General features: G+C 44.8%; 1 protein-coding gene across 1 annotated transcript in view; it reads left to right on the top strand.

Moving 5' to 3' along the window:
* Positions 1–12490, top strand: part of DAAM2 (dishevelled associated activator of morphogenesis 2) — a 185608-nt gene extending 173118 nt beyond the window's left edge. The window contains exons 23-25 of the mRNA XM_009331081.1: positions 1641–1772; positions 9918–10088; positions 12064–12490. Of these exons, the coding sequence (XP_009329356.1) occupies positions 1641–1772; positions 9918–10088; positions 12064–12279 (519 nt within the window). The 3' untranslated portion in view covers positions 12280–12490. The remainder of the gene's footprint in view (positions 1–1640; positions 1773–9917; positions 10089–12063) is intronic.
* The last annotated feature ends 275 nt before the right edge of the window (positions 12491–12765 follow it).

Genomic DNA, 12765 nt, shown 5'->3' on the forward strand with positions numbered 1-12765 from the left:
TAATTCTTAGAAGCATGTGAAGTGACATCTCCTGCACTTGTAAGGTCCAATTCAAAGTGATTGTAACATAGAGACAATTCATTGCAAAGTGATGTAACTGAGTAGTACTCCCGGGACTGTCCCTTGTGATGTGTTAGGAAAACCAGTGGAGAAGAGGATGTAACATAAAGCAAGGGAAGTAGCACTACTTTAATGTGGATTTTCTCTGGCCACCTGCTCATTGCTTTTCCTGCCCCTTTTCTGCCTTGTGGTCTTTCCTTGTAGTGGTTACATTCTCTTTCCAACTCACATCAGACCAGAAGATATATCACATCTGATTTTAGATTGTTGATGGCCAAAGTCATTCTTTGCATTCAGCAGCACTGCGGAGCAAATCCCAAGGAGTTTCTCAGTGTAGATGCTTATAAACCTACCCATTTGGCTCTGTGAACCAGTATTTTGATGACCAGTAACAGAGAGCACCAAACATGCACATAGCTGGAGTTGCAGCCAGCACAAAAATATTTTTTTCCGAAGGGAACGGAGGGTCAGATTGTAACTTGACCTGATGTTTCATGCTGCTTTTCCTACAGAGAAAGTAAGGCTTTATCATTCCCACTGATTATTCAGCTGAGAATAAAGATGAGGTCCAGATTACGATTTCATTGTCCCCGTGAGACTGTCAACAGCACACAAGCCAAGCACAGGCATGGGAGACTACCAGTCTTGCTATAACTTAGTCATTTTGAGGAGCTCTGTAGCTCTTTCTGTGCCACAAGCATGGTGAATAGAGGAAGGGAAGAGATAGCATGTATAATCTTGGCTTAAAACTTAAAAAACTTGAGCCAGAAAGAAAGAATCTTACAATATTTTTTTTTTCTTTCTGTAGGTAGTAGACAAATAGAGCTTAGTTTCCTATGGTTTTATGTGTTGCCCTTTTTTTTTTCCCCCCATAAACCTTCTTATCACAATAGCCCCAATTTATAACTCTGTGACTTCTATAACATCCAAGCTAATGCTTATTGGTTAGCAGGGTGCTAGCAAATGTTGCACCTGACATCTTTCTGCTTGTTCTTCAGTGGGAGAACCAATTTTGATGTCTTTTTCCTGCCCACCTAGTGCTTTTCAGAGAGCTAAAGGGGAGATCCAGAGCTAGGAACTATATAGATTATTCGCACATGTACACATTTCCCCAAGTATACAGCCTTTTGAGTCACCATGGGAAGAGAAGTTGGAAGGAAACTCGCTATTAAAAATTTCAAATCCACTTGCTACACAATCCAAGTTCTCTATTACTTGTCATTTTGCATAGGAAAAAAAAATGCAGCGTTTCATGTACTTGATGCTTAAATGATAAAGCTGCTTTAGAAATTCAACATGTTGATGGCTTTCTTGGGAGTGGTTGTTGTTTGAGGATAAAGGGAACCGTAACTAAGACCTTCCTTCATCCCACCTTAACGTTCCCTCTCATGCTGAAAAGGCAAAACCTTTGACTTAGTGAGAAAGTGGTTTCTGAGTTACAGCTCTGGATGAATGCATGAGGAGTGGGAGCAGAGTATGCTCTGCACTGAGTGAAATAGTTGGGCTTCCCCGCTCCCTTCCTTGTCAGCGAGGAATCTTTTATGCTTGCCTGTTTATATCTCTTACTTCTTCTCTTTCAGGAACTGGAGTATCAGAAGAGACGCATGCGGGAATCAGGGGACAGGTTCGTTCCTGTCATGAGCGACTTCATCACTGTGGCCAGTTTCAGCTTCTCGGAGTTAGAAGACCTTCTCAACGAGGCTAGAGACAAGGTAAGAATACCTTTTGAAGTGTTTGGGGTTTCACTGGCTCAGTCAAAAGCCTGAATCAAAACAGAAGCAGCAAATTTCAGATGCTGGGACTGTAGTGAAAAATATAATAGACACTGAAAGTGGTTTAGGCTGAAGTTTCTTACTTTTTCCTAATCTGGTCTATAGCCATTTAGAATATGCTTTAGAATTAAAAGGAGGTTCAATGCTCTTGCTCACTTCTTGCTAATCTTCCTTAACATTATCTACGTGTGGCATAGAATTGCCATGGCAATGTCTGTACCAGGATACCACACCGTGCCGTGGTGTTGAAGGGACTGCCTTTTGAGCAATCTCTCAAAAAGAGGTCCTTTGGTGAGTAGTGATAGTGACCTCATATATTTTACCTTCTGCTTCTGACTTCATCCCACTCTGCTCATTCAGCTAGGGACATTTGTGCTGCATTTCTTTCCTTTAAAAATGCAGCTCTGTGTAGTTTGGTAACCCTGAATACCTGATCTTTTCCACTTACGCTTCTCTGTTACTGCTTGTATTTCATTGCAAGGATAGAAATCCCAAACATGTGTGGTTTGTCGGATGGTCTTGGATCCTTCTTACACAGCCAGCACCATGTGTGTGTTACTTTTCAGGTGCTGCTGTGATCATTTTGTCCTTTCACCGTCTGCATCTTCATTACCAGATTTGTACAGCTAAGGAGGTGCTTGTTCTTTGCTGATGATTGGAGTCTGGCACTAATCCCTCTGTCTCTCAGCTGAATGAGGAAGAATTTATGTGAAAAGATCACAAGCATATGAAAATGTTTAGAGAAGAGCAAGTTCTAAAGTAAACGATATGTAATGGCAAATCTGCCCTTGTTGGCTGGCATGTTAAAAGTGCTTGGCTTTATGAAGCAAATGCGTTATTTCTTTTGGATCGAATTGTTTCCACCACTGGTGTCAGTCCTTGTAGCGTTAAGGGACCTATTGCATTATTAATGAAACCTGTGCCGTTGGATTGGTAGGCCTTAGATTTTGAAGGACAGGTAAAATACAGACTGAGGATCTGAACAGTAAGAATCCTCACTCATCCAGTCGCGCTGCAGTAATGTCATTCTGTAATTCAAAAGCATTTCCATGCTGTGGAGATAATGTTGATAATACTGACTTGCAGCTGCAAACACCAGGAGCTACTGGCTGTCAGCTAGAGCTAGCTGCCCTGGCAAATGCCGGTGGGGCAGTAGTTATTACAGCACTCTGAAGGCAAAGCTGGGCAGTCTAACACTTGTTAATGTTGTAAGGAAATTTTGTGGAGAATGACATGCCTAATTTTTTCATTGTTGTCATGTTGCTTGGGGAGATTCAAACTGCTTCCAACATAATAATGTTCGCACCATACTGGCTTTATAATCACAAAAACAATATTTTACATTCCATGCCTCCACTAAATGTACTGAGAAAAGCTCAATTTTCTATGGTTTGGGGGCTTCTGTTTCATGACTCGGTAAATTTTTCAACTTCAATATAGATAGGTGCATATTTCTGGAAGCGAATTCGCTCTCTCCTTGCCTTAGACTGCCCGCTTTTGGTTTGGTGTTATAGACGGTGGTGGTACTTTCTTTTGGCACGCTAGGACAAAAGCCCAACACAGATTCTTTACAAGGTCAGTCAGGGGTTAAAAACCAGCAAGTGGTACATTTCCAGCACAGCAATGCAACTTTTCTTGATCAGGCACTTGCAGGAAAAATGCCGCTCTTTTGCTTTAAGAATAACCAGAGAATCTCCCTACAGACGGACCAATATGTCTGGAAGTTGTTGCATGATTTTTTAGACATAGCCAACATAAAGCACTGGACATAAAGAGATGTTTTATTTTAATGACTATAACATGCTTAGGAAACGTTTCCCTACCTTCTCCTCGCACACCCTTACTATGTTTGAACACATGCCATTCCAACTTCTGCTCAACCTATGGCTTTGGTTCTTCCACTGGCAAAAAGCTGCTTTTGGACTCCTAAAAGGGAACTGTCTGTCCTTACCAATGCTGAGCTATTTCTCATGTTTGCCTCATATTATTTTTCCCTTCTCTTCTTCCTCTTTTTCCTCTTTTTTCTTAAAAAAGAAAAAAAAAAGGGAAAAAGAAAGCTGGAAATTTTCAACAAACCAGATGTGCTTTGCAAAGCCTATAACATCTTCCAACCTCAATGGGCTCTCTGTGTTTGTTGAATCACAAGCTTTTTTCTTACCATGGAAACCTACTATAACTAGCCAATTAAAGGAAGAGAGGGACCAAGACATCTGATTATCCTGTTCGGTTTTTGATTTGTCAAAGCAAATTGAAAAAAAAGGTAGTGGGAGAGGGAGGACTTTTAAAAATATCCTAATGAGCCCAGGAAGAATTGGTCTGGTTCACAGATTTATTAATAATAATGAAGCCCTAGTTTAACAGCTGGAGTTGGATATCCTTCTAAATATAGATGTGGCTAATTGATTGCCGTGAGTTAATCAGAGCCATGTTTCCTCAGCTGGGATTTAAAACAATACAAATTATCTTTTCAAACCTGGGAATTTTTTAATTTTGTTTTCAATGTCTTTAGTATTAGCAAAAGTAATTTCTTTACTCCTTTAAGTTATGGAAACAATCCATTACCAAGGTATGGCACTGACCCTCTCTGTAGAGGATATTTTTCACAATCCCATGCAGTACTTTTTTTGGCCTTTTTGCTTAAACAGGACCATTTGCAGTTAGTGGCCATGGGGAGGAAGTGATATTTTAAATTTAAAGGGCCAGGCTGTCAGATGCAGGCATTCATGTTTGCAGAGGAAGCCTTGTAACTGTACTTATCTTCATGCAGTAAACAGATGGCTTGGTTAAGAACTGATTGAAAACTTAGACTGACTCTTAAACAGGCTCCCTAGCACAGCTGGTTCTTGTTCTTTTTGTGTTTTTCTCACTTTCAATACCACTTTATAAGGGAATATATAGATTAGATCAAGGGATAATATTTTCTGCCATTTCCCATAAACTGGAAGGTGGGGGCGGAAGAAAGTGAAATCCTGCCCTGGAATCATTCACCAGTTTTTACGTGTTTGAACAGATGAAAAATTGACTTTTTTCATCAGAAAGAACAGAATGGGGTTGAATTTTGCTTGTGATTTTTTTTCCCTGTGTTTCCTGTGGGGAAGCAATGAAAATGCCCAGGCAAAGGAACAGTGACCTCCCATGGTATGAATTTTATTTTCCTACTTGAAAAAGGTGACATTTGCCCTATATGAAGCTTTACAATATGCTTACATGTTGACAGGTATGAACTTAGATTGCTACACTGCTCCGTAACTGTTCTACTTTGTGCTTGATTGATAACAAACCTGTTTTTAAAACATTTTGGATCTTCTGAGAAGAACAAAGTCTGCTTAGTCAGGTATTGCCTAACTTAAGCCTCTCTATAGAGGCACAATGGAGGCCACTGCCTGGGCAAGGCTGATGAGGCAGGTAGGAAAAGCGTCCATCCCCAGTCTTTCTCATGACAGCTCCTCTCAAGCAGGGTGCTTACTATCACGGATACAGGAGTTCAGACTCTGCACGTGCATTTAATAAGCTTGGCACATATAGTAACTGTTTTGAAGAACAGCAAGGCAGTGAAAGCCAAAATCTATTTAAGAAAATAGTCATTAATGGCAGAGTACTATGAAGCACACAGAAATACTGTAGTCCGAGTGCCAGTCATTCATTTTGGGGGACCAATATTTTCTGTCAGCCACTGGGGCTAATGAATAAGGAATGGATCAGGACAGAGACTGAGGAAGTCAAAACAAGGTATGTTACAAATGGCTGTCAGAAACAGCCATTTGGTAAATAAATTAGGTAGCTGTTGTACAGTAACTTAGAACTGCAGATGCTTCAGGGCAGGTTGGCAACTAACATATCAGAAATGTTTATAGCACCTGTATCTCAAGTTTGGGACTGCCAGAGTCACTGTCAAACTCCTGGGAGAATCCTTTTAAGAGCATTTAGGCGCAAGGAGAGCTGGGCCCAGCCCTACCTGAAATTGGCTGGGCTCTTTCCATTAACTGATCTGAATCTGTCCCATAAAGAGAACAGACATTTATTTGAACTGCCTCGGTTCAGGATTGGAATCTTCATAACAACAAACTCAAGATTGCTTCTCTGGGGAAGACAGTTCATGTTGCATGGCTACATGGTATAATTAATTCGTGCATTGGCTCCTTGCAATAGCAGACAGCAGGAAATTTTTATCATGGCTGGTTTTCTTCCTTCTCATAGAGCCCCGTTCCTGCCGTTTCCAGAGCTCTTCTGCCACTGTTTAACATTTCGTTGGCAAGCGCAGCAGAGAGAGTGTGTGCTGCTGTCCCGCTTTCCCTCTCGTTGCTAAAATGGCTTTTTAAAATAAACAACTGTCTAAATGATTTGCTTTGGCAAGAAGATGAATTCAGTGGAAAGTTTGGCAGAGGAAGCAGAGCTGGCACTGAGCTTGTGGACCTGTTATATCATGGAGCTTGGGGGCCCTTATGGTGTGGAAATGATTTTTTTTAATGAAAAAAAAGAGATACCATCCTGTATTACAGTGGAAAACCTGCTGAAACAGTTTTCCATCTTGCTTTTGCCCATGTCATCTGTCCCCAAATGACTTCAGTAATAAGCAAGTTTCAGCCCTCGTTCCGCGATATTACAGCACGTCACAAAATTCTGGGAAGCATTTTGTGTGCATGAGGACTTAGCTACAGATTTCACAATTGTGCATGAGAGGGCATGGGAATCTGCCCATGGAGCAGTTGAGTGATTTGTACAGGGTGACACAAATCCTGCGGTGGAGAGCAGAAGAGAGGGCTGGGGTCCAGAGCACCTCGGTCTGCCCCATGCTGCCTCTTACACCCTGAGCGAGGCAGGCAGTATGATTTTAGCCACTGTGGGCAGGTAGGAGCCTGAGCTTTGTACCAGGGTTGGGGAGGCTGCCTCCAGCAGCTCACTGCCCCTCGTCCCAGCACCGGTGCTTTGAAAAAGCACACGTGATCGCAGAACCAGAGCTACGGGGAAATAGAAGAAGTAATAAAAACAGAGGGGTCTGTTGCAGTTTTAACAGTGAAAAGACAGTGCGACTCTCTTTACAATAGTGCATTGAATTGATGTAGTGCCCTACAGATGTGAACAACTGATTTTTTGCCGTTTCCTATATCAGATTAGTGGGGCAACACTTTCTGTTCTGTAACGAATGGAGAAAGGAAGGCTCAGAAAGGGAGCATGAGTTCCCAAGCCACATCATGGGCAGAGCTGGCAGTGGAGGCTGGATCTCCTGACTTGCCTTCCTCTGCTCAGTCAGCTTTTTTCTGGAGCGGGTAGAGAAAGAAGGAAAATGTTTACCTCAGTGAACTGCAGATTTCTCTTTTGTAGTTATTTTGGTACATCTAGCCCACAGATTTTTGCTTTTCATCTTTCACTGCTTTACAGTAAGTGATTGTGACCTGCTGAGCTATCTTACAGGGCACCAAAGCTGGGCTGTTCTCAGGATTTGTCCTCCTTGCTGCTGCTTAGAGACCACAACACCTTATACTCATGAGTGTCTCTGGAAGGCTGCCAGGCTGCTGGGTCTTTCCAGCACAGCAACACTGTTCCTTCTCTGAGTGGTAGTGGGGAGGCGGTGGCAAAAGCCCCTCTGCCAGTGTGACAAGAACTAGCTGGTGCTGGTAGTTGGGTGACAGGCCATGTGCAGCACATTTGCAGACAACACCACCCTCTAATGGAGACTTCCATATACGTAGGACCCAAGAGCCCCAGGCAAGGACCCCCTCCTTTTCAACCCCCAGCCTCCCTAAAAGGCTAGGAAACCTCTACAGGCATTCATGGGCTCAAAACAGCTAGGTTCCTGTGGACCCCTTCACTCGCCTTTGCTGTGCGCAGGAGGACCGCAGGGGACGGAGGTAGTGCATCACTAGGTACAACAGCCATCTCCTGTGGGCTGCCCTTGGACTTCAGGCTTCACAGGAGGTGGACAAGCCTTCCTTCTAGCTGGCAGCTCTAGTCACTGCTCTTAATTTGTGCCTTATTTTCAATTTTCACAGGAGTTAACCACAAGTTAAGTGGGAAGAGATTCCAGGTAGCACATCTCCTGTGAGCAGTGAGCTTTAGGTGCTCTATGGGTTCAAGCAGAGGTGGCAATGCTTGTGCTGAAGTCTTTCTCTGGCACTCCCACTTCCCTGGCTGATTGTCATGCTGGAGCAGGCAAGCCAAGAAAATGTATCACGTGGAGATGCATTATCTCCCTCCGCAGTATTGACAGCCTGTATTCTCTCTGCTGAAGAGCTGGTGCTGGTCAGTGTGGATTGCTGTGAGACTGCTGCACTTTCCTAATATTCAAGCAGACTGTGCATACTTTATATACAGAGAGGGGTGGGGAGAGAGAGAAGGTGTGCATACATGTGTGTATGTGTCTTCAGAGGTTTCAGAGAAAAGGAGTTAAAACAGAGAAGTAATCTGTTGCTGTTTCCATACTCTGAAGTCCCTCCATGACTTTCTGCTGTAGTGCTTCCTTCAACTCCTGCCATGTTTGGTAGCTCAAAGCAACTTGCATTTCTTCCAACACTTTTTTTTTTTTTTCAGAGACTTTGGGTTTCTTTGTTTGTTTCTGGCTGAGAATACAGCCTTTTTAAAGAAAAAAGAAGCTATTGCTTCAAACTGTTTTGTGGGCCTGGCAGGGAAAGCAGAGGAGGGGAGATGCCGAATCTCTCAGGCTGTGCCAGAAGGAAGTTGCTTTCCTTAGAGGTTTCTTCCCCCTGCAGTTGACTGGGAGACATTGTTTATGCTTTACCTGGTACAGGGCCAGAGGGGTTTATAAGACTTGCTTCCAAACTCATTTTGTCCTTGGGATCGGAGCCTGAACTGTTCTTACTGTCTTTTCCATTCTGCAAGAGCACCCACCTAAGGAAAGGGAAGCTGGGCTGTGTTGGTATGAGCTGAATACATGCACAAGAGAGTTTGAAGGCAGTCCATAGCCTGGGAGAGTCTGCGTTTGATTTACTAAACGTTGAGGTCTGTAAGGATGCTCTGCTGCTCAGTGGTGGTGTGTTAAAGTGCAAGCAGGGAATGCTAGGGGAGCTGTGCATCAGGGCACTAGTACCATCAGGAATGTGCTGCTGGTGCTGCCTGTTGCAATACAGAGGTTTCACTCATGAAGGTGGTTGGACAATGATACAGCTTTTGGATGTGTACACTTATATAGGGCTTAGTGGACACGTGTGTACACACTGTTGACAGACTATATGTGCATGCATTTGAGTGCATTTTGGTGAGTACAGAGACATGTTTGTGAGTGTGAGAGAGCACAGAGGAGAGTATAACTACTGCAGGACTGATGTCCAAGAGCCAGGGGTTGCTGTGAATTTACCATATCCCAATCAGGACTGCCCTGTGACTGAAGTCCTGCCAATTGGCTGCCTCCACATGTGTCCTGCAGCCTCAACATTTGCCTTTTAAAATAAAAGCTACTTGTGATGTATTCACTCTCTTTTAAGTCTGCCCGGGAGCCCTGGCTGCTTTCCTTGCCCCTCTCTCATGCCATGTCTGTCCATAGTCGCCTCTCTCCCAGGCAACACCCTGACTCACAGGACTCCAGAGTGATGGATGACATGGCAAAAAGCTCCTGAGAGAACAGACTGTAACGTTTTTGAAAAACTAACTCCAGCCATTTTAAAAGTGGATTTGAGGGGAAGCTGGAAGGGGAAAGGATGGGCTAAAACTACTTGTTTGGTAGTTAGGATGGACTAAAACTACTTGTTTCCCCAGCTAGCTCGCTGTCTTCTGTGCCCCTGCTGTCCCACAGCTGCAGCTGAGAAGTGGCCAGATGGTCATCCTCTGAAATTACTCCATCACCCTCAGGCACTGAACATTATTTTTTTTTTTTATAAATGGACAGCTAGTGCTCTCCAGCACCATTGGCCCGTGTTGCCCAAAGCATATCCAGGAGAGCAGATTCTTCAGGGACAGAGGCACTTGCCTTAAGGAGAGGCACTTCTGTTGCCAGGGGGTAGCTTCTGCTCTTGCCACATGAATGCTTAGAGGGTATTGAATTACATGAGTAGTTACTCATAAGCTTTCCTTGCTGTCTTCACCAAACTGCCTGCCTAATTATTGCTCTTGTGTTTTCTGCCCCCTTGACAGTATGCCAAGGCACTGAAGCATTTTGGAGAGAGCGAGGGCAAGATGCAGCCAGATGAATTTTTTGGCATCTTCGACACTTTCTTACAGTCATTTGCAGAGGCCAAGCAAGATCTGGAGAATATGAGGAAGAAAAAAGAAGAAGAGGAGCGCAGGGCACGCATGGAGGCCATGGTGAGGACCTGGGCACAGGACGGTGTTTCATTCCATTACCTTTTCATGTCTCAAGAAAGAAAGGTTGAGAGAGCCTATTCTGATGCTCATGTCCTGTCACTGTTTTGTGTCCTTCTCCCTGCCACCTCTCTTTGGCATCTTTCTGTTCACAAAGGATGACATTTTTCCTGATGGCTGTCCTGTCAGCTCTCAAAGGCATACTGTTTGGCTCCTAAATTACCGTCTCGGATTCCGATACCAAATCTAGCCCTGCCTGTTCTGCCCTGGCACTTTGCAGGATGGTGTTGCCCCTGCCCAGTGCCAGACTATCCTGCATTTGGGCTGCAGGCTCTGTGCAAAAGCTCTGGGAGCCAGATCTCCCTCGGCCCTGCCAGCTGGTCAGCTTCCACTCAGACTCCATCATCATCTGCTGCATGCCTGTCGCCTGACAGCGTACAGTGACACAGTGAATGCCCTGGCACCTGCTGCAGCCCGCACTGGCAGTATTTCTCTCTGGCCAGCCTTAACGCCTTGATTACTGGGGCGCATCTGGCCTTGACGTGGCGAGAGAGCTTTTGTGCATCGTTGATTTTGCTGCTGGGAGACAGACATGTGTGTCCCCAGGGGTTCGTGTGAACCAGCCTCCCCCTCTAACCTCAGCCTTTCCTGAGGCCTGAGAACGGCTCAGCAGTCCCCTGTCTCCTTCCCCCCTGCCGGCACTTTAACCCTGGCTGCCACCATGGCCCCAGGCCTCGCTGTGGGGTGTTGCTGCTTTAAATGTTTGCAGTGCCAGAAGCACTGGTTTGTGCCTTTCAGAAGAGGAGAGAGGTAAAACACCAGGATGCCAGCAGCCTTACTGTTGGACACAGGGATAAAACATCGGGACTTAGGCTCAAGATTCCTCTCAGCCAGCCTGGAAAGTGCAGGAGCCCACTATTAAAGGACTAGGATGGTTTCGTAGGCCTAATACACCATGAGAGAGGTTGCAGTTTGCTTATGGAGTCTTCCTGCAACGTGGGGCTAGCGTGCAGAGCAAGCGACCTGCTTCTTGACAGCTGCATCCCTCCCTTGCCATTTCCACTAATCTTGGAGCTGAGCGGTGCGGGGGGATAACTGAGCTCCCTGGAACTACCCTAGGGAGAGCAAGGGCATCATGTTGACAGGTGGACCTATCCAATGATTTGTAAAATCAGGAGTTCTGTTTCATTGCTCTTTGTGTTTATAACCAGTTTCTCCTTCCAGAGTCAAGGCAATGTGCCTTCCTCTTCCCATTACTGCAACACACTGCGCCATGCAAACATGAGCTGTTTGGTGGATAGAGTTTCTGTTGATGTTTTGATATCTCACACAATTTTCATTCTCCAGTATGTTTAGCTTGTGGCTTTCTGGGTTTTTTCTTTTCTTCTTTTCCTCCTTCTGCAGGACCACAGCCTTTCTGCCTGTCAATTTAGCTTGCTGTGCCCCAAGCGCAAAGCTGTTTGTGACAATAGTAGTGACAGTGGTTTGTATAGACACATCCAAACTAACTTTAAACTCACTAGGTTAGGTACTGTCAGCATAGTAGGTGCTGCCACAGTAAGGTCACTGAAGCCTGGTCCCAGAAGCTGGGTAATTACTTATGCCAGCATCACTTGTAGACTGTCATTTGGCACAGCTACTTTGCTGGCACTATTCTACTGTAAAATTAGTGCAAAACAGCAGCAGCATAGACAGATCCCATGTGTCCTCTTTGCGCCAGGGTGGTAGTGCTTTGTAAGGCAAACATACTATGCTACTCATTCCTCATCTCTCCTGCTCTCTGCTTGCCTGTGCAGAAGAAGGGAAGCCCAGCATGGTCACCTGTTGCTCTTGGCACAGGTAATGGCCTTGTGGATGAGCTCCTGATCTCTTTTTTTCCTGAAACTGTACAGATGCATCTTAGCTGCTTCTTGGCAGTGTACCTAGTGATCTGGCATCTCAGTTAGCTAATCCTAAAGCTATGTGTGTTTCTCCACAGCTAAAAGAGCAGCGAGAAAAAGAGAGGCGACAAAAGAAAGCGAAAGCTGGAAGCATCTCCGAAGAGAGTGGGGAGTTTGATGACCTGGTATCAGCATTAAGGTCGGGTGAAGTCTTTGACAAAGACTTATCCAAGCTCAAGCGTAACCGCAAGCGTTCGGGGAACCAAGGCTTAGAGACAAGCCGGGAGCGGGTGGTGACAAAGCTAAATTATTAATTACAAGAGGAAGAAAAATAATCAACCAAAAGAAGGTGATGAAAAAGTGCAAAACAAGGAAGATGAATGTGTGCGATGGCGCCTGGCTGACAGCTGCCCCAAAGGATTTCTTTGGTCTGTGGCTAGAGACGTTACCTTTCCATGATCAGCTTTCCTCTCATCCCTCTTCTGTGCTCCTAATTTGAACCATTATAAAAGTGCCTCTGTGGAGCCAGCAGGGCCTGTGACTGGGCCATGCAGAGCCGACAGATTTGCTTCTGGGAGTTTGTTGTGTCATCGAAGTCCTCATGGTGATAACAGAAAGTACTTGGGCCTTGCAGACTGCCTCACAGCTGGAGAAAGATAGTTGTCTGTGTGCCAAAGCAAAAACTAGTCACGATCTTGCTTATTATCTTGCTGATAATAAGCAAGACTAATTTCAGAGCAGCTCTGTAAACACCTGTTGCTTCTTCAGGATCTAGTCTGGCCTTCAGGAGCTTGTCAAGA

The sequence above is a fragment of the Pygoscelis adeliae genome, unplaced genomic scaffold, assembly GCF_000699105.1.
Source record: "Pygoscelis adeliae isolate BGI_AS28 unplaced genomic scaffold, ASM69910v1 Scaffold218, whole genome shotgun sequence".
NCBI lineage: Eukaryota > Metazoa > Chordata > Aves > Sphenisciformes > Spheniscidae > Pygoscelis > Pygoscelis adeliae.